The sequence below is a fragment of the Eurypyga helias genome, unplaced genomic scaffold (genome assembly GCF_000690775.1).
Source record: "Eurypyga helias isolate BGI_N326 unplaced genomic scaffold, ASM69077v1 scaffold12825, whole genome shotgun sequence".
In the NCBI taxonomy this organism is placed as follows: Eukaryota; Metazoa; Chordata; class Aves; order Eurypygiformes; family Eurypygidae; genus Eurypyga; species Eurypyga helias.
In genome coordinates this window covers 35,278-60,581 of record NW_010249629.1, presented here as the reverse complement: position 1 = coordinate 60,581, position 25,304 = coordinate 35,278, and the positions used below count along the sequence as shown (strand labels likewise).

General features: G+C 46.6%; 1 protein-coding gene across 1 annotated transcript; it reads right to left on the bottom strand.

The window, feature by feature from the left end:
* Positions 1 to 1,347: 1,347 nt before the first annotated feature.
* Positions 1,348 to 24,833, bottom strand: LOC104509479 (hepatocyte nuclear factor 4-beta-like). Its single transcript, XM_010151436.1, is given in 11 exon segments — positions 1,348 to 1,484; positions 2,462 to 2,575; positions 3,791 to 3,910; positions 3,913 to 4,017; positions 5,742 to 5,894; positions 6,671 to 6,758; positions 7,302 to 7,457; positions 8,532 to 8,638; positions 16,137 to 16,231; positions 18,137 to 18,341; positions 24,664 to 24,833. Coding segments are annotated over 11 exon segments (1,395 nt in total). The 5' UTR covers positions 24,779 to 24,833.
* Between the last annotated feature and the right edge of the window lie 471 nt (positions 24,834 to 25,304).

The window sequence follows — 25,304 nt, the reverse complement described above, 5'->3', positions numbered from 1 at the left end:
GGTGCAGCTCAGCGACATTCTGTAGAGGGCCAGCAGTCGGCTTCCTAATACGGTCCAGGTTGTTACGCAAACCACGACCGCCGGGACCGTGCTGCAGGAAAGCTTGGGGCTGTAGAGTGTCTGTTGGGATCATTTTAAATCGTTGCTACACGGGTGACGGTTGGTCACCTGCTGCTGATTAAGTTTTAAGATCTGTACCTCGCAGCAGACCTGCCTCTCCCTCTTTTCTGCTAATGTAGAGCTTTGAAGTTCACGTCGTAGACGTTACGAAGTTATATAAAACTACAGCAAAATCCTATCTGTGTACTGGGAAAAGGTTTTTTGGCTTTTTTAGGACTGTTGCTTCTTGCAAATCCCTTTGCAGAAGATAGAAAGCAGCGCTTTGGTAAGTCAACAGCCTCAGCTTCCCACAAGCTGTGGGTTTTGCCAGACCCAGGAGCCCCAGTCTGACGCAGGGATCCTTGCTGCCGTCTTAGAGCTGCGTGAGATGTCCACCCCAAGGAGAGGATGCATCAAACGGCTTACAACTGGACCCAGATATACTGCTTGCAAATCCCTTTGCAGAAGATAGAAAGCAGCGCTTTGGTAAGTCAACAGCCTCAGCTTCCCACAAGCTGTGGGTTTTGCCAGACCCAGGAGCCCCAGTCTGACGCAGGGATCCTTGCTGCCGTCTTAGAGCTGCGTGAGATGTCCACCCCAAGGAGAGGATGCATCAAACGGCTTACAACTGGACCCAGATATACTGGAAATTATGGAAAATAACCAAATGTTGCTCATAAATAGTAGCTGACTGGCATTAAAAGTTACCTGGCCAGTGTGGAACTCTGTGGGGAATAAGGCAGCGTGGGGCTGCTAAGGGTTATGAAGATATTCTTCCTAAAGCTTAACATGCGGCAGGAGGAATGGTAGTGTAATTTTTTAATGGGAATAGACCTTTGCATACTGACAATTCGAGACCAGCTGTCCTCATTAACGATTAACAGGCGCTGCGTAGGACATTTGGTTTTGTGGAGATGGCGCTGAAGGCTTTGAAAGCCGTCGCACCGAGCGAGGTGACAACAAAGGCACTCAGAGGCCCTGCTCCCCAGCGCGTGCAGCCTTGGTCCTACCGCAAAGAGCATCAACCCCAATCATTTGTGAACCGAAGGTGACGGTGGCGGGAGAACCCGAGGTGAGGCTCCTGCTGCAGTCTGGACCTGGTGCTTGGCTCGCAGGTGGGAAAGAGCGTGACTCCCAGATCCGGCTGCAGGCAGGGGGGTGCTGTGCTTTGCCTCTGCAAAGAGAAAGGGCCTGTTCGACTTTCAGCACAGTTTTCACATTGCTCCCAGCTTCTCCTTCCACCTCTCCCTATAAAATCTCCTGCTTGGGTATCACTGTCTGAGGCAAGAGCTGCACTATGGTGTTGGGTCCTGCGCTGGAGCCTAGTTTGTATTCTTCGCTGCCTGTGCTTGTAGAAGGAGATGGAAGGGATGTTTCAGGAGATGCTGTGGGAGAGAAAAGAAAGAATTCAAATAGATTTGGATGCTGTTCAGTGGAGCAGTGCCCAAATAAAATCAGCAAACCATCCTAGGAACCAAGGAGCAGGAGCCTGGGGGATCCATCCCATGTTCAGGCATGTTTATGCATGTACTTCCTGTTTGGGAGGAGGCACAGGGCAGGCACGAGGAGGCACACACCACCTCGTCTCCATATTTTGCACGTGGGAAATACCCCCGACTTCTTTCCAATCCGTCCTCTCCTTGTCAGAGAGCTCAGCCTGCCAGCCACTAAACTTCATTTACAGAACACGGCATCTCTCTGATCTCCCTTACTGCAAAGTGGCTTAAAAAAACCCCAGAAAGCTAAAATACATGTTGCCAACATTCATATGGCTGCAAAATACGCTGCAAGGGGCAGATGATCGCAACTGGCAGGAGATGGTGTGCAAGACATTGTGATTACATGGCGGTGGCTGTTAAACTGCAACTCGTGTTCCGTCTGGGTTTTTAACAGCACAGTCCGTTTGCTACGACGGGGGGTAAACGCCTTAACGAACAGCCATTGCCTGGCAGCAGTGCCCAGAGCGGTTGACAACGGTCTTGTGTTCAGGTCACACTGTGTTCTGGTTGGCAGCAACCACGATGCTTTACGCAGGGAAAGCCTTGCCCCTGATAACCGTGTGTGCTTCTCTGCGCAGCCTGTGTGCACAGAAACACACTGTCCCCAGTCTTGATCGCCTTTTTTACATCTTACGATGCTTGTAGCATCTCAAAATCCCTCTGGATTACAAGAACATCTCAGCTTCCCTTTGGAAGCCTGTTTCCAGGCTGCATGGTAAAGGAGGGCAGCAAGGGGTGCTGTGAACTCTGATGCAAGTGCTACCCTTAAACATATAAATAAACATAAAGGTCTTTTCCTTAACTGCGTGCCCCCCCCAGTCCCCTCGTCACGCTGGCACTAATTGCATACAAATGGCACGTACGGTCTGGAGCGGTGTGAATCACAGAGCTCATGCTGCCTGGGAGGACATGTCCTGGCAGCGGTTCCAGGTTGAGGTTGGGAGGTCCTGACTGGTACTGGAGATCAATGGTGGTTCCTGCAGTGGAAGTGGGAAAAAACCCCATCATTCTTTGCATTGTTACTGAGAAGCCAGATGTTCTGGGCCAAATCTCTTTTTTACAGAGAATGTGGAAGACCTCTGTGGGTGGTGGTTAATGTCCTGGCTCGTCTTTGCTTCCTGCCTGCTCCAGCTGTCCTCTTTGCTCTCAGCCTTCTCCCTGTCTAGAGACACCCTCTCGGGATGTCTGGGCTTTCTGCTAATATCCAGCTGCACTCTTTGTCTGTCTCTGGGTGTGTGTTCCCATTACTGCTCCTTCAGGGTTTCCCACAGAGTTATAACTTTTACATACTGCTAACAGAAAACGTGTTGTCTCCTTGCACACTGCATGTTTGCCTAAAAGCCGAATGCCCCACTGGTGTGAAGCACCACTGAGTGTACCCAGTTCTATAAATCTGATCCAGGGTCAGATTTTCAGAGATAGGCTGGAAAGAAGTGGCTTGGGGGTTAGACTGGAGCCGGCCGTGTGTGCTGGCAGCCCAGAAAGCCAAGATACCCCTGTATCTTGGGCTTTATCAGGAGAAGTGTGACCAGCAGGGCGAGGGAGGGGATTCTGCCCCTGTACTCTGCTCTGCCCTTGTGAGATCTCACCCAGAGTGCTGCATCCAGCTGTGGAGCCCTCAGCATCAGAAGGATATAGACCGGTGAGTCCAGAGGAGGCCACGAAGATGCTCAGAGGGCTGAAGCCCCTCTGCCATGGGGACAGGCTGCGAGAGTTGGGCTTGTTCAGCCTTCTAGCACCTTCCAGTACCTGAAGGGAGCTACAAGGAAGCTGGGGGGGACTTTTCACAAAGGCCTGTAGTGACAGGACAAGGGGTAACAGGTTTAAATTGGAAGTGGGGAGGGTTAGATTAGATATCAGGAAAAAGGTGGTCACAGAGAGGGTGGGGAGGCACTGGGACAGGTTGCCCAGAGAAGCTGTGGATGCCCCATCCCTGGAAGTGGCCAAGGCCAGGCTGGATGAGGCTGGGAGCAACCTGGTCTAGTGGAAGGTGTCCCTGCCCATGGCAGGGGGGGTGGAATTAGATGGGCTTTAAGGTCCCTTCCAACCCAAACCATTCTGTGATTCTCTCCTCCCAAGACCAAGTTCTGTCTACCATACATCCTCCAGAGAAGGACACAACCCAGACATAAAAGCCTGTAATGGCTTTGAAATTAAACAGCTTTGCTGTCCTTTCTCAGCAAGGTTCGTACCTCCCAGCAGCATCTCCTGCAGCAAACTGTCGATCCTGGCCACACCAAAGAGCTTCACGAACTGGACTTGCTCTATCATCTGCCAGGTGATGCTCTGCAGCGGGGGCAGCAGGAGGAGGATCGCCCTCGGGAGTCGTACTGCCGATCGTTGATGTAGTCTTCCAGGTTGACTTGGACCTGGAAGCGCATGTTCTTCACCTTCCCGGGCTCGCTCAAGCCTTTGCAGTCTGGGAGGGGGAAAAGTGAATATAGTTGTTACCCTGCCAGTCAGGCTCCAGAGAGGGAAAAGGATGAGATGCCAGTGATCCTTTGACAATTGTCTGTCAGAATCTCCAAGTTTATCTGGCAGATTAGCATTGGGCTGCCACTATTTCATACCTCACATGGAACAGGGAAACAGTAAGGGGAATTTGAGGGAAATCAGCAAGAAAATAAGAGCTTGCTTCAGATGTCTGGCTACTGCAATTTGTGACGAGGAAGGATTTAGAAGTTGAAATATAATTGTCCTTCCAAGGAAACAGCCTGGAATTTTCCCCTGAAAACTGTGAGTCCCAACTATTTCCGCTAAATCCAGGCAGGTTTAGTGTCTGTATGCTGTAACTACACCCACTGCAACATCAGATTCTTGTCTTGATTTCCTGTCTTTGACCTGTGCTTGATCCCTTTTTCATGGACTACTGGTCCAGTTTTGCTTAAGCAAGTAAATGTGCACTCTGGGAAGGCTGAAGGGCCGGGATTTACAGCTTTCCTCTCTGGCCTCTAAACCTGAGATTCCTGGCTCACTGGACCATTTCCTTCACTGGCACAAAGAACCCACAAGCACCATATTTTAGGGATCATCATTCCAAGAGAACAGATAAAGTGGTTAACAAATCACGGTATGTCAGCATCTAACTTTATGGACACACCTACTTGTCAGCACGAACAAATTTCACTTCTGTAGAACTCTGCACATATTCCTTTTAGATGAAATCACAGCGCCTCACTGTCCCAATGATCTAACGTGTTACTGAGACACCGATCCGCCCAGAAGGTAATTTGTCCAACTCGATTTGGTAACACCACCCTAGCTCAGGTTTACACAGCCGGCTCTTGGGTGAGACAAAGTTAATGATGCTGGTAAAAATCCTGCATCTTGATTTCAAATCAGCCAACACAGCAGAAAATAACTAATGGAAGATACTCTAATTTCTCCGGGCTGATAGATGCCAAGGACTAACGGGCATTGTTCTGGCCTGGGGGTTGCTCCCCCCCAGCTCTTCTCCAAGCTACAGCGCAATACACAGAAGGTTGTACCGAGAGGAGGCTGCGTGTGTGCTGCAGGCATGTAGAAACAAGAGTGTTTGGGGGGAGAAAACCTGGGCTGAGAGAGAAACCCCTGTGACTGTGGAATGAGAATACAGCAAAGGTTTGAAACAAGCTTTTGTTTGCCGCTGCGCGTTTCCCTCTTCTCCATCCTCTGCGGACCAGCCCTGCTCTCAGTCAGTACTGTCTACCAGCAAGATCCATTAACAGACATCCTCAATATTTCTGGGTGCTCTGAACGGTCCAGCTCTCTGTGGTTTTTAATGCTGCTTTCTGAACTTTGATGGCTGCTCCACACTGCTGCTCAGTTGACTCACTTCGCTCATGCATAATTCAATACAGAATATATGTCCTTAACACTCACTTCAGACTGATGGGCTTTCCTGAAACTGAGCTACAGGAGCAGCAAAACTCCTCTAGGGTCTGCAGAGTCTTGCACGTCACTGGCTGGAGTTACTACTTGCTAAATAGCTAATTGTTCAGGAATAGGTCACCCCTGACGTGTCCTTGCTGCACTGCTAAGTACTGCTCTTCACAGCAGAGGCAGGGCGACATGCAGAGCTGCTGCCAAGGGGCTTTCCTGGTTATCAGAGAGCACTCAACCCCTTTTCAAGCCCTGTGCTTGGCAACTGGGAAGGAAGCTTACCTGGATCGAAGAAGATGATGGCTTTAAGGCAAGCATACTCATTGTCATCAATCTGGATGTCCCGCAAGGGCTTCACCAACTCGTCCAAGATCCTGGTGGCCACACGAGCGATTTCCAGCTCTGGGCAGTGCATTGGGATGATGAAGTCATTCCCTAAGGAGACAAGAGAAATTCGGCATCAGATTTTCTCTCTAGCTCCGCAGACAGGGTCTCATCCAGAAGTTACCCCAAGGCATGTTGCCAGATAGTCCCAGTGCCCATGTACAGCAGATGTCCAGCGTGCAGCTTGATCCTCAGAGTCACGACTGAGAAGCAAGCCTTGGATTTTATTCTTTGGTCCATAATTATCTCGTTTGCACGTATCAGTACACGCACTCTGCACGAAGCGGGCTCCACGTTCTGCTCTGGTTTACCCTCTGTCATACCTAGCATCTGTTGCATCATTATTTTGGGGCTGTTTTTTTTTTTTAAACAAAGCTATCCCTCCCTCTTTTCTTTAATATGTGGCTTTCGAGGTCAGTATTCTCATTTTTCCAAGAATAATTCTGTCTCTCTGTGTTTGTGGTGGCAGAGAGCTACAGGAAAAGGAAATACCTCTTTGCACTGTAATTTTTAATGGACCTTCCTGCTAAGCTTTTAAACACCGATACCAAAACACCTCATTGCCTGTGTCTTGGCGTTTTCAGTGGCAAAAACAAGGCAACGCAGTTCGAGATGCCATTTCAATACTGGGGGTATTCTCACCCACAACTTCAAAGCAGTAAGGGAACAGCTGTAAAAGTCCCAGTGAATTTGCTTGCTCCACCCTTCTCCAGAGACATTCCCAAGCACTTCATCTTGAGCCAGATGTGCAGACCCTGCCCAGGAATCCAGAGGGGATCCAGACAGTGACTCAGGTGTGTGAGTTACAAAAACAGGACTGAATTTACCTAATAACAGAAAATCGGTGTATGGTATGGATCGCTTGGCTACCCCGAGGAGCAGGTGTTCCCCTGCGTGGGCTCTGAGCAAGGCAACCTGGAGATGGCACAGAAGAGAGAAATTCTATTACGTTCAAAAAGCAGAGAACAGAACGGCGAGCTGTTGTTGTTTAGCCTAAGCCAAATTTGGTGTTTGTTTAGAGATGCCAGATCTACACATAAAGTGCTAATAAGAGATAGAAATTATTAGCATATCTCCACTTTTCAGAAGCGCTATGTTGATGGCAAATTAAGTAAAAAGTTGTTTACAAATGAAAGAACAAAGAGGGGCTTGAGAAACTTGAGTTCTTAGGAAACAAATGGCTTTTATTTGCAACTATCAGACATCAATAAAGGGAAAACCCGTCCTTTTCGACTGGGTCCTTGCACATACCGAAGTGACCAACTCTATTTCTGAGGATTTTGTCTGCTGGACTATTTTGATTGATCCCCTGTCCTCTATTATTCTTCCTTTCCTGCTAGTTTATTGCTCTGCATGGGGTGATCCATAGGCTAATGTCAGACTCCCCTGCGGAAAGGTACGGCTGGCAATTCCTATCGAAGGCGGCGGGTTTGCAAGGAGGAGGCGCTTGCATGTTACCTGGTCGTCAAGTGGGAGCTCACAAAACGCTGGGATGTATTTTGCCCATTCAACCAGCACCAGAAGCTGCTGTTTCATGGACTCACACACATCATTGATGGTTGCCACCTTCTTCATCGCAATGTCTGCGCTGTGCACTGGACTCAGCGATGAATACTGAAAGAGAAACAACCCGGTTGCATTGTGACCAGACTGGTGCTGCTTTGCCCACCTCGGTATCAACAGTTCTTTGATAAGGGGGGCAGCCTTCACGGACATTAACCTCATGACATCTGCCATTGTCTTTGCAGAGTTATGAGCTCAGCAGTGTGCACTCTTCAATGCACAGCCCATGCTAAAGCCTCCACGAGGTGGTGCTCGGTCCCAACAGACACCACTCCCTCTGCCTCGGCTGGTTTAGGACAAAATCTGATTAATATTCCCATTCCTAGCAGTAGCCAGCAGCACTGGGTCTCAGCTTCCCATCAATCACTTCAGCCCACCACATGCATGGAATGCATGCAGCCTTTCTCCCCAAGCTGCTGTCTGGGACACAAACCACCCACTTCAATCCCTGAAGGGTTGCGGCGTGGTGGGAGAGGGTTAAAACATCACAATTTTTGAAAAGGAAGTGGACGCATTGCTGCATGTAATATGCAACATCTGGACCATATGTTTCAGTGGTGAATGGATATTTGCAGAAGAATTTAAACGACGTTCAGGGTGAAATTCGCTGGGGAACATGAAAGAGGAAAGCAATCAGCGTTAGTTGAAGCCCAGCGATTTCATTAGCTTTATTTTTCTCCCCTAAAATTGTTGCCGTGGTAAGGAAGTTACAAGAAAAGATATAATTGACCATGACGGGAACATTATGTTCTGAGCAGGACAGAGTATGCAGCAAGGAAGGGTGAAATGCAGTGAGTTTTTAGTGGTGTAGCAACAATTTAGGCTGGGGGGAGAGGGGACCTGGGGTCTGCAACATCCCTCAGCCCTTGGAGTTCCAGCTTCGTGTCTCACACACCAAAGGCTGCGTTTGGTCCTTGCAGGGCATTTGTCTTGAAAATGCACCAAGGATTTTTACTGGCTGCTTCTGGGTACCTCTAATGCATTTTCTTCCCTGTGGCTCTGTGCGAGAGCCATCCAAGGGCAGACAAAGACCCAGGCCCAGTAGGTTGGGTGCGTTCATAACCTCCCATACGGAACAGCTGAAGGCCACATGCTCATTTGGAGGGCTGTCCCCCCATTTCATACCTGCTGCGCCATGGCCTCGGCCTGAGTGAGGATGTTGATGGAGAGGGAGCCGTTGTCCTCGTAGCTGCTCCTGCGAATGCTGATCCTGTCGCGCTCATTCTGCACCGCTGAAATGAGAGCAAGCGGCGGTCGTGTCAGCAAGAAACTTCCCACACAACCGATTCTTGCTGTTACTTGCAGTCCCCAAACAGGAGTAGGCGGGGGTTTAGTGCCTGCAAGACCCTCCACCCTTGCTGGATGCTGGAGTAAGATTAGACAGGTCCCTGGGGAGAGGAAAAGGCCACCAGAGAGGGAGAAGACCAAGCACAGGAGTAACAAAGGGAGATAAAGGTGTTTGGCAGTCAGAGCAACCCCATTAGCTGGTCCCACTGAGCTCCACGCAGGGCGGGATGCTGTTAAGGTCACATCTCATCTTACAGCAGCGCTAGAAAAAACATCCTCTGCTCCCATCTCAAAGCAGCCTTGAGGCATCGCAGATCCCCAGGGGACATCTCCATCACTCAGGGGGAGCAGAAAGAGTCTCCAAAGAAAGCAAGCTTAAATTCACCGATCCCTCCTGAAAATTCCCTCAGCCTTGCCCATCGTGCTGCCTATTTCCATGAGCCTGTAACCCCAGGGGTGATGATGGCACACAGCTGAGGGAACAAACCAAGCTGGGGTTTGTCTCCAGCTCTGCTGGCAAATCACTACTGCAAATCAGCTCAGAGGGTCCTGAACTGTTAATAACAGTGACACAACGCACCTCGGATGTGCTGCAGTGACCACTGCAGCGTGAAGATCAGACCTGGCGCTTTTGCAAACAGAAAGGTATGGCCATGCCACAATAAATTAGAAAAAAAAGATTTTTCTGAGGTCCGTTCCACTCTTTAAACCATCCTTCTCCCTGAAACATAAGCCACTTTTAGCCCCATGCTCCATCAACCCTGCATGCAGAACAGAAGGGATTTAATGCACTTCAGCAGCTTATTTTTGCAACACAGCCTCCAAGAACTGACTCGCCTCCACTGCAGCCATCAAGTAAAACAGAAGCAGAGAAAAAAAGCAGAATTTAGACTTAGCCCAACCTTGTTTTCAGTGTTAGTTTCTCCCCTGAGCCCTGTTGCCTTCATCTAGGAGCAAACTAGCCCCCATGGGGCAGGAGGAAGGAGACTGAACGCAGACTCAGCTCATATATCTTGGCTCCATACAGCTCGGAAAGGCAATTGTCAGGTCCTTAAAGCGTAGGGAGCGGGAAGATTTAGCATGTGGTGATAACGCAGCACATCCCTTCCTCCTTCACACAGCAATTCCAGGCTCCTTTTGGTTTGATTTAGGGGGAATGACTCAGACCTGGCTGTCAAAGCACGACTCACTCTGTGCTTTAACTCTTTGGATGTGAAACTGCGGTTTTGTCCCAAACGCGGCCACTGGAGAAGATTTTTCCAGCAAATATTTTTTGCAGAGTCAGCAAAATGATCTTGTCGCTCCAGACTTTGCCTCGCTGCTGGGCCTTGCTTTAGAGCAAGCACCCCCCCTTGCACAGGGCACATTTCTCTGGATTCATGCAAAGGAGGAGACGTGGACACAATTTTTTCACACAGGGTGGGGAAATAGGGTTTTTTGTCAGCTCAGGTCCCACCCCTGCTCTGTTTTCTTAACCGGCCTCTGATGAGAGGCCAACAAAGTGAAAGAGCAGAAAACAAGCAACGGTGACAAAAATCAATGTCTCCCGTTATCTGCAAGAGCGTAGTATTTATTTTCCAGGATTTGGGGCTTAGCCTTGCTGTCAGTCAGGACTCGAGTTGGGTGTGCTTAGGGGGGGAAGGAAGCGCTGGGCTCCAGCCACCAAAGCCATTTTGCGCCCCGGAGCCAAGAATGCCTGCAAGGGGCTGGATGGGTACATCGCTCTGTGAAAGATGCACCACACGTACGTATTACTGGAGGCTTTTCAGGCTGTGGATACTACATAAAGGCAATTAGACATCAATTTAGGAAAAAACCCCAAACAATTTCAGCCCTTGGGAGACTCTGCTAACCTACCTGAGGCAGCAGCAAACATTACCCTGTGGCAGGGGAGGGGTGGTGGAAGATGCTGCTCAGCTGGGGATCCCCACTGGTTTCAAAGTGAAGGTGGGGATCTCCAGCTGAGCAGCATCTACCATTACAGGACCCACCATTAATGATTAATCTTCAGAATACCTGAACCCTTCACAGCTTTGTTTGGTACACCAGAAAGATGAGCAGCAGCACCCAGCCCCCACATCCACCTCACGGCTGACACCCTTGGAAAATCCCCACCAAACCTTCTACACCTGTGTTCATCTCAGATGCTCCCCCACGTAGCTATCTGGGGCTAAGCGGGCTCCTTCTACCAACCTGCAAGGTACAAATTTTGCCTTTCCAACTGAGTTACGTATCTTATTTTACGTAAATCCTACAAACCCAGGCAGACCCAGTCCTAGTCCCCAGAGACAGACTCCTTGAGGAGGCTTCAGCCTGTTTTTCTCCCCGGTCCTTTTATGGCACATATTTCAGTGCTTCCCTCATGCTCTGATAAGCTCAATCTTCAAGTGTAAGTGGATGGTACAGACTGACTTTCTCAAGGTGATTGGGGTGTTATCGCTGAAAGTACCCAAGATGCGATGGAATTAGATACAAAAGGGAGTTAATATTTTACCTGCCACAAAATAAATCTATTGCTGTGTGGTAATTATATTGCTGTATTTATTATGCTTGTAAAAGGGAAGGGATAGGTCACTTGTGGTGAGGCATTGGGAGTGCTCGAGGGGTGTGATGGGGCTGAGGGTGCTCAGGCTTGGACATGATCTTGGCTTTGCAATCAATAAAACTCAGCAAACTTGCAGGAAGGGCTAAAATCCCAGTGCTGGATCCCACTGTCTCCCAGGGACTACTATTTTCAGTATGTGCTTGAAAAAAGCTTTGCTCCACTCTTATTTTTATCCCTCTAATCCTGTCCTCTGCACAGCGCTCCAGGTCCCAAAGCCAATAAACACCGTGAAGGGCCACTGCAGCCCTGCACGAGGGGACGTCAGTGGGAGCGAGTCCTGACGATGCTGCTGGCCAGAGACAGTGTGGTCCCAACCTGGGCTTTCCCTTGGGGAAGGGGGAGAGAGGGCAGGATGGTGCCCGCAGCTCCCTCTGGGGAATTGTCCACAGCTATGGCATGTCCTGACTGTGGGAAGCGGTCAGGAAAACAAATGTATTCTCCGTCTGACGTAGAGGAGCCATCGGAGGGGTTTTCTTGTTCAGAGCAAGCCTTTTGCCATGAGCACCCCAAGGATGCCGGCAGCCGGGCAGGCTGCGGAGCGCACGCAGCGGCTCTTGAGCAAACAGCGGCGTGTTTGTGAGATTGCAACAAACCCGCGTTTCCCAAACATTCTGTCCTTGCTGCCTTGCCACACAGGTACAGAGCATGTGACGAGGAATCTCCGGGAGCCCAGTAAATATGGGCACAGGCATTGATTGGAAGGGGACAGCAGCAAACCTGTAACTTTCCATGGTGACTGCAGAGGTTGAAGCCCTACCTACATGGGAGCTACCGTTCCCATTATTATTCCACTAAAAATATTCTCATTTGATGAGGATAAATGGCACAAGCAGAGAGCAGGAGGATGGAGGTGCATGTACCCCAGCCTGGTGCTGGCAGTCACCAGCACTCACGGTGTTTCTGTCTCTACCAATAGATTTACCCCTTCTGCTGCCTGGTTAATTTATATACACAAATAATTTTTTTCCTCAAGCTACTTCTGATTTTGTAGGTGTGGTATATTTTATTTCCAAATAAAATCCCAAATGGCACATGCACATTTAATCCTTTCACAGGCTTTTGGCCTGATTTATGACTATCGCAAAGCAGGGAAGATCCTTTAACTTTTCCATTCATCTTTGCAATAAACTGCAGTTCCAGCCCTCTAAAAGCTGGCAGGAGAGATATGCAAACACAAGGTATGAAACAAGATAGAGATCCTGTGAAACACTAATAAAACTATCCTGTAAACCTGTCCAATTTAACAAAAATAAATAAAAAATAACCTCGAATCCTCCCACTGTGTTGTGGCCCTAAGTGATACAACAGTTCTTTTTCACATCTGTGTAAAACTAAAGGAGTTCATGTACATTCATAAATTACTTTGAAGGGGATGAGAGGTTAAATATTAACCCTTCTTTTTTTCACCAGCAAACTGAATCCTGACAGTGCAGTGCTGGCCATTTCAAAAGGCTTCCAGGTTTTCAGACGGTCAACTCCATGTGAGTAGATGGCCTGGCTCATTTGAAAAATCACACCCTGCTAACTTAGTCAAGGTTAAACATGATCTCAGTAAGATGCTAAAAATAGTATCCTGCTGTTTTCTTTAGGTGTTTAAGCACCTGGTGCACTCGTTGTCCACTGATGCTGTCGTGACCAAAAACCTGTCAGGTAGCACTGTGCAAAACAATAGAAATCGAACCTTTGTCTGTCCAAAGAGGGAAAACCAGAGAGACCAGCCAGAAAATCCCCCAAACACCCAGACCATATTGCAGTACAGTCCCAGCCATGACCACAACACAAGAATAAAGGAGTGAATCTCATGTAAAAATCTTAAATCCCGATCATAGTGCTGTTTCAGGAGACAAGAAGGGGCAAGCAAGCAAGCCTTTTCCTCTCCCCTCATCCCCACCGTAATGACCGCTTACTTGTAGTTATTAAAGTGAATTATCGACACCAAAAATGTCATTGGGATAGGAGTGTTTCTGAATGAGGTAACTTCTAGGAAATCTGGGGACTGGACTTTCCACAAAGCTCAAGTTTTGTCCCTTTCTTGCTCTCGCTGGTACTGATGGAACCTGGAACCCATCTGAATGCACAAGCTTGGTGGTGTAGGGCTCGTGTGTGGGACAGTCCTGGTCCTTTCTGAAGGCAGGATTAAATTCAGAGGGCACAAACAAGATAATCTGACAGACCCTACTGATGCCTTTCTCAGCAACCTCTGCCCAGCTGCCCCAAATCCACAGTGAACCTATAGCCAGACCGCTCTGTGCTCCCAGGACCAGCCTGTGCTGAGATCCTCAGCCCAGCACCTACACTGCTGCCCCTATAGACAGCCAGTTTAAAGCCAGCTTGGGTATTTGCACCATACGGCTTTTTCTTTAGGCAGAAATTTCCCTTCTACCAAGCTAGATAACATAGCTCCTCACAATTTCTTATCCACTAGAATTGTTTCCAAAATGGAAAAAAGGGGAAAAGAAATACGCAAATGTGTCACATCACGTTACAACACAGGATGATTGGAAAAAATATAATAAATTACTCTGGATCCAAGATTCCAGTTTATCAGTTAGTCTTGCTGAGGAACAACAAGTTTTCCAATGCTGCGCACACATATGTGGAGCAGAAGGTCAGTGAGGTGGGGAGCAGGCGAGGGTGACACAACCCTGCTAACCCCACCCCAGGTGTATTGTCAGAGACAGGCTGGGAAAAGGATCGTTTCCAGCTTTTTCCCCTCTACTGTGAACAAACAATGCTATTACCACACCCTGGAAAGACTGACTGCTGTTATATGGGCTGGCTTTTTTTTAGAGTGTCAAACGCCTGCGTGCCAGTGCTGGGACAACAGGACATCGTGAGTGTGGGTGTCACATCTGCGGTCTCCCAACACGAATTGGTGCATGCTGCCAAAAGATTTTGTACAAACCTTTGTATCCTCCTAATAATTCTCTATCCCAAGACATGGCTTCTCTTTTTCCCTAATGCTTCGCAATACTGTTTAATATTAATCTAGAACCACCCTAAAGCAAATAACTGTGTTCTTTTTGTGCACACAATTGAGCAAGAAAATTTCTTTCACAGTCCTGCACACATGCTTTGGATATAGCTCTGGTCAGCTAAACTCATTTCTGCAAAGCAGTTGCTCAAGGTGCTCTAAAATCTTGCTCACCAAACACATGAGCAGTTTGTGAGCACACAACCTGACTATGCACTCATAAAAAAGTTTCAAGGAATGTGACTATGTGGAACTTGAAATGAGTCATCTTCCATTGAGCTGCAATCAATAATGAAGTTGTGAGCCAAGGTTTTATAACTTTTACCATAAAGCGAATAAAAATCACGCTTCAGCTCAAAGAATGGAGCTGATAACCAGATTTCAAGCTTTTCAAGCTTTGGAGCTTGCTGCATTGGCAACTGGCTTCATCCCCATCCAGGCCTGACCAGATTATCTGCAGTTTGTTCTTTCTTAACTTGAGGGCTACTTTTTTTTTTTCTTTTTTCCCCATCAGCTATATTTACTCCATTCCTCCTAAATTAAATCAGCAGGTATTTTTGCTACATCCAGAACTTATACTCATTTTTAAGTCACCCTTATTCTCCAGGAAAACATATGGCCAGAAGGTTGGAAAGTTTTCTTCATCACCAGTGAAATCTTATGAATTACCAGAAATCAGTGAACAGATTTCCCCTTGGTTTCAGTGGGACTGTGATTTCACCCCTTGAGTAGGGGGTGTTTAACTCGGTGGTGTGGAAAGGAACTCTCAAGTTCCTTTCTAGCTCCCTCATCCTTTAGCTGTCAGTGGGTTGGAAAACAGCACAGATGAAGGGTGAAGAGCACTGAAACCATCTCCCAGCTACTGCACATTGGGAGGATGTACCATCGGTTATGGCTTGGGCCCCCACTTTGCTAAGTACTCAGTGTACAAACACAGTCTCTGCCCAAAAAGCTTGGAGTTAAGTAAAATAATATCATCCATGCTTCCCCACTATGCAAACACCGAGTGAACAGAGATCAGAAATGCTATGATAGATCCTCAACTTTCCCAGGGAAGCTGGCTCTAGGGAGGTAAGGCACAGGTAAACAGAAGTGGTTTTTCTCTTCCTTAGCATCAGGCACTGTAACGTGTAGTACTTCCCTTTGTGCTTTGGAAGCACACTTCTCAATGGTCACCAGTACCGAAACGCTCCACAGCACTCCACCTCTCTCTTAACGCAGCCAACGCGAAGCGCAACACAAGGCATCAGCCAGTATTGGATTGGCCCTTCGGTACTAGTGCTAATACTGGCTCTACAGTCGTGCTACAGCGACCACAAGGACAGCCCTACCGAATGGTTTGACTCTGACGCAGGTCCCACCCTGGGGGACACAGAAGTTGGCTGCCTCTGGGACCATGTACCCTGTGCCATGGAGAAGCATCTCTCACACCCTAAGACATTGTCTTCAGGGTTGACCTTGCCCTAAGGGTTGCACCCAGCTACAACCGCCAAATGCTACTCCGCAGTAGTCAACTGTTGGCATTCATGAGCTTGAGGATGGCAGGTCCTCACTGAGGTTGTCACAGCTGGGATTAGGAATCATGCTAGCAGTTATGTAGCAAGGGAATTGCTGTTGTGAAGCACTTAGAGATCAAATAAACCCTGAGGAAGGCCATCCCTGTCCCAATATAAAATATCCCAAAGAGACCCACCTCCTGGGGTGGATGAATACTGTCACAAGGCTCTCATTGAAACTCCCATCTGATAAAATGGAAAATGGGGCTTTCAACTGCAACAACAAGAAACCTCTCACTCCATGCTCTGCAGTGGGAGTAGGGCCAGAGACACCAGCAGGCAGTTTTGAAATGTCCTTTTGCACCTACCTTCTTTTTTCATGCCAGCTCTGAAGCACTTCTTCAACCTGCAGTACCTGCACTGGTTCCTCTTGTCTTTGTCAATCACACACTGTCGGCTGAACCTGGGAGGAGACGGGAAATAAAACATGGAGCAACCAGCCTGGCATCTGCACCCCATTCACCCTGAGCAGCCCCAAACACAGTCTCAGTCCTCACTGAGCTATCCAGCATATGAACCTAGAGAAGAGCCAAAGATTTGCAAGGAACGGATTGAATCAACGTTGGCTTGGCCCAGCTCCCCATCTTCCCCACCGCTGGTCCTGCCAGCTGGGAGCACAGCAATTTCAGACCACCCACCCCGTGAGGACTGTGATGGTTTTGGCTGTGAAATTGTGACTGGGACTCAAGTTGTGCTGGTGTAGGAACTCCATCATCCATTTCCAGGCACCAAATAATTGTGTGTTCATTGCTGGGGCTCATTTGAAATCACTTGTTAACACTGTTCTGCTTTGTGTAGCACAATTACATTATGGACCACAAGTCCTTTTGTGTCTGCAGCTTGGTTTTGAGGCACGTGACCTCCTAATTCCTACTCATTTATATGGAGGATTTAGAAACCTATGTGCTGTTCAAGGGGTGTCCCATGTAGACTCGGCAGCTCTTGCCGTGAAGCGGTGGAAGAAGAATCTGCCACACAGGGAGGAGAGGACATGGGTTGCTCCAGGACCATCACTGGGTTGTAAAAGCTGAGGTGCTTTCCCAGACTGGTAAAAAGCCAAAGGTACAAAGGCCCAAAGACTTTCCAAGGAATTCACATCTGCGATAAACAACAGAGCTCCGAGCTGGGCTAAATACAGCGCAGCTCACCAAATAAGGATTTGCAGACAAGCAAGCATTTGTCATTTGCTTGGCTTCAATGCTCTGGTTCTTCCCTGAGCTGCCAAATATCACAGAGATTCATAGATTCCTGGGGAGGGGCAACAACTTTGCTCCCAGGAGACTGATAGCTGAAATTTCAAAGAAATCAGTAGGAACTGTTGCCTCCTTCTGCAGGGATTCCATGGTTCCTGGGGTGGGCACCATGCAGGTCGACACTGCTGTCACCCTGGCTGTCTTTCATGGCTGGTGTGTCCTGGAGTGATAAGGACCCCAGAAGCATTATGAACAAACGGGAACTCATGTTGCAAAAATTTGGAACACCCTTAAAGGAGGAAAAGCTCTGGAACAGAAGGAAAACTTCCATGTTTTAATTAGAGATGAAGGGCTTGAGTGTGTTCAGGGTTTTTTTTTCCCTTCCTCCTGGGCTAAAATAAACACCATTTTTCTAAGGTCAACCAAGATAGCTGCTTAATAATTTATACCCCCCTCCTGGTAAAAAAAAATCTCTCAAATGTATACCTGTGTGCCAAAGTGGATGTGAATCATCACTGGTCCACTCTCGGTTCTCAGAATGACTGTAAAACCATCACTGATACGTCAGCAGACATGGTTCAATGTATTTCAAAAGAAAAATGGCAAAGCTCTGAGGGAGATGCAGGCTTTGGAGGTGACACGCTCTTGGATGCTTGTTGCTTTTTACCAGGAAAATCAAGACAGACTGTATCTGAGATGGAATCTTTGGGGTTTTAGTCCTTTGCCATCTTGACTTTCCCTTGCTAGGCTGTGACGAGGTCATGGTGTCAATCCACACCCAGAATCTGTACTTACGTGTCACACACATCAGTCAAACCTCAGGTCTATAAGTTCCCATTGTTTTACACCACAGCGAAGGCGGTGACGGTGAGCTCACCAAATAAATGGATTGCTCGGTGCCACAAACGGTCTCAGGGTCCAAAATGAGGTTGGACTTAGTTATTCCTTGGCTCCCTGTCCTCCAGCCATAAACTAAACTGCAGTATTACTGTTAGCATTCACAGCGTGGTAATATGGCATTTGGGATAGGGGCCCCATTGTACAACCTGATCTCCACCCCAAATTATTTACAGTGATAAAAAATTGTATTTATTTATTGCAGGAAGGACAGGTACCTGCAGGAATAGACATGGTTCTTGCGGACGCTTCTCCTGAAGAAGCCTTTGCAGCCATCGCAGCTGGATGCTCCGTAGTGTTTCCCGGTCGCCCGGTCCCCGCAGATGGAGCACAGGGAGCTGATGACGTTGGTGAGCAGGCTGGTGTTTGCTGGCTCGGCTGCGATGGCCTCTGTAGGCAGAGCACAGGGACTGTTAGACCCCTCTGTGATTGGGAACCAGAATCAGCTGACAGCAAGTTGCTTTTTTCCCAAGCAAAGCATGTCCTGAGCCAGACCCAGATTGATGGTCAACCTCAACTGGGAGTAACTCTGCTGCTTTGCTTCTTGTATTAGTGTTTCCTTCACTTCAGTGAACAGAGAGATTTCAAGCTGCATAACCCAATGTGCTCATGAGAATGTAGCAATTACCACTGCTTTTCTTGACAGATGCAGAGAAACCTTACCTGAATGTGAGGTACATGCTTCTGAGGGATGGGGAGCCACCTCCTCAGTTAGACACCTGGAGAACATGGATCAAAGCTGGTGCCCACAGAAGACAATGGAAAGACCATCATTATCTTGAGTAAGCAGAAAGCAGAGAAGAGACAGGAGAGGCAGGAAGGATGAACTACTTCACACATGCGACAGAAGCACTGAAGATAAAAGGCTGCTCCTCAGAGCTCCTCTGGAGCTGGGACAGGGACAGCAGCTCTTACAAGGGTCAATTTAGTTCTCCTAAGTCTGGATCCTGCTCTGAACTACCCTCTGAAGAGACTCTTCCCACTGCAGAGCAACAGAGGAGTGCAGAAAGATCAACTTTCTAAATTAGGGACCTAAAATTAGGTCATGTGAATGCCCTCTGTCATGTCCTCTGTTTGCACTCACCTATTTGGGGCAGGAATAGCTCTGCCCCTGCCTGGTCTGTGTATACACTGCTGAAAACTCCCCTTTACACTTCTCCCTTGACCTTAACCACCAGACTCGCTGCCCTCTTAATCCTCCTAATTTGAGGAACAGTTTGGTGAAGAAAAAAAAAAGAGGAAAATAAAGGCGACACTTGAGGAGATGCAGATGACAGTGTTTACATCACACGGAGAAGAAAATGTTTGTGGAGTCTGTCCTGACCTGGACACTCACTGCAGGACAGTTTTATCAATTTATTGCACCTCTGGGAGCATATTCTTCACTCCAGGGGAGCCGACCTCATGCTACAGCGACCTTTTCAATGTCTCTGGGACAAGACGCATCCTGCCTCGCACAAGAGACGGGCAGTGATGAGAAAAGCTAAGCTGCTGTTGTGTTGAGCAATGACAAATCTCAGAGAAAATTACTCAAAGGAGAGGAATTGGCATCTGATCTGGACACTCTAGAGAAAGTTTTCTAAAGCATAAGGCATAAAAATAGCTTTGGGTAATCCACACACAACATGTATATATACAGAGAGAGAGAAGGCTATTTTTGTATATGAATACACATAAAAAATTTATAGTGAAAATATTTGCTATGCAATGAAAATTGTAATCAAAAGCCAAAAAAAAAGCCAATAAAGCTTTAGTTTTTTTTAAAAAAATTGAAAATTTTTAGCTAAGGCTAAGACATTTTTAGCTACAGTTTCACGAATGCAAAGGTCAGACTTCCTTTCACCCCCTCAAAAAACCCTTTTGATCTGTATTTCACCTTCTAACATATGGATGAATAAACAAGTAGGTTGTAGCAAGATAGGAACAACATGACAAGAAAAAATTACAGTGTTAAAATCATTCTTAAGTCATAACAACAGGAATTGATTTACCTGTTCCCCAAATCCATGTAAGATGCTCCCAGCTCTGACATTTGTCAGTATTTGGCATATGGGTCCCTTGGGACTACTGTCTGCATCAGAGGTGCTTAATGGTAATTTACATTGATTTTTTTTTTTTTAAATATCGATTCTTCATTTTATTTTACTTGATAACTGGGTATTAAATGAACTGTACTAGACCATTCCTTCAAGGGTATCTGTGCTGCTAAACATTTGTGTATCTGTTGCTCCACCTATTTTTTTGAAGGAACATATGACCATAAACAAATGCGCTGGGCTGTATTTAATTTTAAAAAATTGCACAACAAACCCAAAAAAGAAGTAGTCCAATTTTCTCTTCACGCCACTCATTCTTTCTTTACTGACCTCGGAGGAATCAAGCTGAGGTCATGTAGGAGGATTTCCAATGGACCCTTTGTCATTCATTTGGGTCCAGATTGCAACATGTTCCTGATTCTGGAAAGCATTTACCCACCAGAGAAGACTTTTTTCCCTCATGAGAGCAGCACACGTGAGGAGCTGCTTGCTGATATAAGGAAGAAATTAATCATCTGGCCTTAAACCAACTATTACTGGAGGAAGGACCATCAACACCAAGCATGTGAGAGGCCATGGAAGTTAGCAAACCAAATTTTGCCCTCACTTGTACCCATGAAGACATAGGCAAGTCCCTGGGCTACAGGTGAGTTGGGTGGCTCCATGCCAGGGCAGATACATAGCTAAAAGTTCGGTCCCTGCTAGGTCCTATGTGTCCTTTTCAGCTTGTTTAATCATGAACAGAAATTTTTAAAAAATAAGGAAATGGAAAGCCCTAAGCCAGTATGTACATCTTACTTATTATGATAAATTTTAATTACAAAATCCTGTCAGCACCTAATGATGAGTTCCAAATGAGAATTAGCACAGAGAAAAGCAAAGGCACAACCAATATCCCATGCGCCAGAAGACTGTTACGATGTGGCTTTCAAACCTACCCAGTATTTGGGGAATGTCTGGGTTTTTCCTGGACTGATCACTGCTAGGAAAGGCAGAGGAAAGACAGGATCTCTGCCAACTCAGTTTCTTGTTCATGAAATGAGCTGAAAACTGTAGGCCACTTAACTTCAGCCCTGTCTGACATGACCTGATAACCTGCTCAGAGCTTCATCTAACAGGCTGTGTGTCTCTATAGGTGTTGGAGCTCAGCTGAGCTGAAGACCTGTGGCTGTGTCCAGACTCCTCACTAGGACTGTCCCAGACATTCACCCGCACAAAAATCTGAATTATAGAATCATAGAATCATTTGGGTTGGAAGGGACCTTAAAGATCATCCAGTTCCAATCCCCCTGCCACGGGCAGGGACACCTTCCACTAGACCAGGTTGCTTCAAGCCTCATCCAGCCTGGCCTTGAACACTTCCTGGGATGGGGTACCACCACTTTGAAGTTTCAACCATCTTTTACATGTTATCTATGAGCAGAGTGCAGATTGGGAACGACAGCCCATGTCACGCTGATGAGAGGACCCCAGTGGCTTCACCATCCTTGGGGCCAATCCAGCTTGCAACCAAAGTGCATGCAAATTTTTATTACCTACTGTCTCTGTATGTAAGTCACTACCTAACCAGGGCTGAAATGGAGCTGCCAAGTTTTACATTGATAAGAAATGACAGTGAGGGTGGTCTCAGTGAGGATGTTGCTGGGGAATGGTGCCTGGCTTCCATTCCGAGCTGGAGCTCTGCATGACTCCTGCCCACAGCAGACCTCTTTGCTGCTGTTCCTTTCAGTTATGTTACGGGCTACATCTCTTCTAGACGCACATTATAGAGGAGAATTACCCTGCAAAACTTTCCTGAATGGTTTTTGCTTTTATCTACCCAGAAGTCCAAGCCAGTCTCGACTCACGGCTCCGGTGCACATAATGTGCAGCTAACAAATCCCCAAATTACACACGCTGGGCTAGAATGTAAAGAGGTCATAAATGCATGTTTAGGGCATGCCCTCGCAGTCAAACTTGGTGGCCAAAGCCAGCATTGCAAAACCTGTGCATACAAACGTAGGGCCGGATGGGGGTGAGCACAGAAGCACTGGCCACGTGCAGGTCAGCTGCTTTCTACATCAGCTTTCAGCAAATAGGAGTTTTTGAGATATAAAACGCAGCGTTGATTTAGTGTTCCCAAATCCTACAGTAACAATGATGAAGAGGCCATCCAGACAGGCCAGAGCTCCTCACAAGCATGCCTGCAGCTTGAGGGACGGTCAGGCACTGTCAAAATAGCTTTTGGGTTTTCATGGTCTGAACTGGGTTCGACTGCAGTGGGAATGGTGTTCTGCCAACATTGCACCAAAATCCCAAGGATCAACGTGAGCAAACGAGCATCACCGTGGGAGAAAGTGTTCAGCAACACTCGACTAAAGAATTAGTACAGTATTTCAATAATGCTTCATATTTTAAGCAAAATCACAACGCCAGCAAGAGTGTGAGGAAATGGGTATTAACAGCACGTAAAATCCAAGTGAGAATATGGCTTGTTATGCCAGCCAAGGTAAAGGAAACAAGTTTGTGCAGAATGGGAAAATATCCTCATAATTTATAAAGGAAAAACAGGATAAGCATTGAGTTTTATTCATTTCCTTTTGCCATTCTTTCTAGTTAAAACACACAATTCTTTATACACCTCCTCCACTCCCATAATGGATTCTATTCATCATTTTGAATTAGTCTCAAAATACTTGGCAAATTATGGGCTATTTAAAGGTGGAGAATCCAAAATATGTATCTAGGCAAATCCCAAAATGATAGCAGCTTCCTGATGCAGAGAGCTTAGCAGCGGAAGTGCTCCACATCACTAATCACTCCAAAATGTTGATGAAACAGTGATCCAAAGAACGAAACAATCGGGTTTAAGAAAGAGTGACCTTATTTGAAAATATTCCAGTTTTAATTTTTCAAATTTTTCAGAATGTAAGAAACAATCAATCCTGATTCCAGTAAAATTAATATTGAACCCCTTCTTTTTCATATTTATATAGAGGGCAAATCTACCATTACATTTAGTAGGGGAAATAACAGAGAACAAAGTTGCACAGGGGAAAGATACTGTTTAAAAAAATGCAGTATATTTTAAAAAAGAAAAAAAAATGAAAAGATATTATTTCTTGCTTCTAACCACTTTGAAAATAATTCTGACACTGCAGAGTATCTGTGTGAACTATTATTTTGCGTTACCTATGGGAACTGAACTCAGGTGGTTAGTAATATATTTCCATTCACAGACATTTCAGGTCTTTTTTGAAGTTATTTTTACAAACTGTAGAAGAGGACACTTACCCAAGGCAAACAAGCTAATTTCAAAACTGCTAGTTCCTGAGAGAACCAGTTACTCATTAACAGCTAGACAAATAACACAATACTGATCCAGATAAACTTCAGAAAAAACTCAACCTGTCAGTTCCACAGCATGAAACAACAGAGAGCCCCAAACAGGGTTTGGTAGCTAATTTGCCAAATTATATTCAATTTAAGGAAATTTGTACCACTCTAAAAAGTTAGAAGTATCTCGTTGTTCAGCAGCGACAGAGAGCGCATCTGTGTTAAACAACATTTCTGGAGCAGGATGGCAGATGGAAACCTTTCCACAAGAATAAGAAATAAGATCTAGTGTATCTGGAGCTGTTGAAAAATTATATTGAAAATCTTTTATTTAGGGACAGAGCTTTTCCTGAAGTCAACTGTAAAATCAAATGTCTTTGAGCCTTTTAACTCTACTTGTCTCCCGACATCCCCCCATGTCCCACAATAATAAGTCTGATCATTTTATATAATAGGTGATAGCCCTACTGAAACTCTGATTTCTTTTGATGAGACAACTAATAAGCAGACAGGAGACCCTAAAAATCCCATCCTAATTTCACTAAGCTTCTTAAAAAATTAAATTAAATGCTGCCAAAACTCTCCAAAGGCATTGCTAGCGTTGCAATCTCATTCGGCTACATGGTTGGTTTCATGCAATAGGACTAAAATGCCCCTTATTTTTTACATTACTGTGGACAGTTAATGTCACAGAACAGTGTTGGCTTTATGTCAGAAGTACTTCTCACTGCTCAAAACCTAAGTATCACCAATACGCTTTATGTCTATGAACAAAGCGGAAGTGTTTGCATATAAACACTCACGCCTCGCAGCTGAGGTCTTTGTGCGTGCTAAAGGCTTTTAGACCATCTTGGTAGCCAAAAAAAAAAAGAAAAGAAAAAAAAAAAGGCAAGTAACAATCTGGATATTGCTGCTCAATCTAAGTACCTAGGAACAAATTAAACTGGACACATGGTGTGTTGTCTGAGTAATAGACAAATGTCATTTGAGAGAACATTTTTTTTCCAACGATTAAATATGAACCTGTCATATATTGGAATTAACCACACATTTTAAGGAAGAACTACTGGCAGTAACTCCTCTCATAAGTCATACAGGGAGACAAACCTGTGGCGCACCATAAAGAGCTTTACCGGCATTTGCAATACCTTGCAGGCTCTTCAGGACATGACGCTCAGCCCACCAAGGAAAAGAATAACAAAATAGGATGGGTAAGTGAAGGGTTCCCATTTCAGCCCAAAAATAACTGCAGAGGCAACAAGATGACAGGTCAGCTGCTTAAATATTACCCCTTCCACCCTTTGCCCCACACCTCCTACCTGCCTTTCCTAGGTGTTCAGCTTTATAACAAGGGTAGTGGAAGTCGTTCAAGAGGAAGTGAACAGAAATCTCACCGGTGTTATTGGGGAGCACCCGAAGGTTGTCAAATTCCAGCATGGTATACGAGGAGTCCAAGGAGTCAACATAATCTGGCATATCCATGTCCATGATGGACTGACAAAGCTTCATTATTACTTGTCAACACCAAGGGAAGTGGCAAAAACAGCCCTGATGTCAATCACGGCCAAGGTTTCCTCAGCAAAGAGAGACATCCCAGCCCTCGCGATGACAAATCATTACCCAGCTCTGCCCACAGTCCCCTCCCCGTGCCAGGAGAGATGGGACGAAACCGTCCCCTCTCGCGCACGCAGTCCCCTCCCCTCCCGGGGTGCATCTGTGCTCTCCCAGTCCTGATAATATGATGTAGATAAGGCCTCGACTCGAACACCTTGGACTGCATCTTCGGGTCAATACAGCCCGTTTATGGCTGTTCCTGCGCAAACACTCTGCCCACAGTCCCCTCCCCGTGCCAGGAGAGATGGGACGAAACCGTCCCCTCTCGCGCACGCAGTCCCCTCCCCTCCCGGGGTGCATCTGTGCTCTCCCAGTCCTGATAATATGATGTAGATAAGGCCTCGACTCGAACACCTTGGACTGCATCTTCGGGTCAATACAGCCCGTTTATGGCTGTTCCTGCGCAAACATTTTGAAAAGC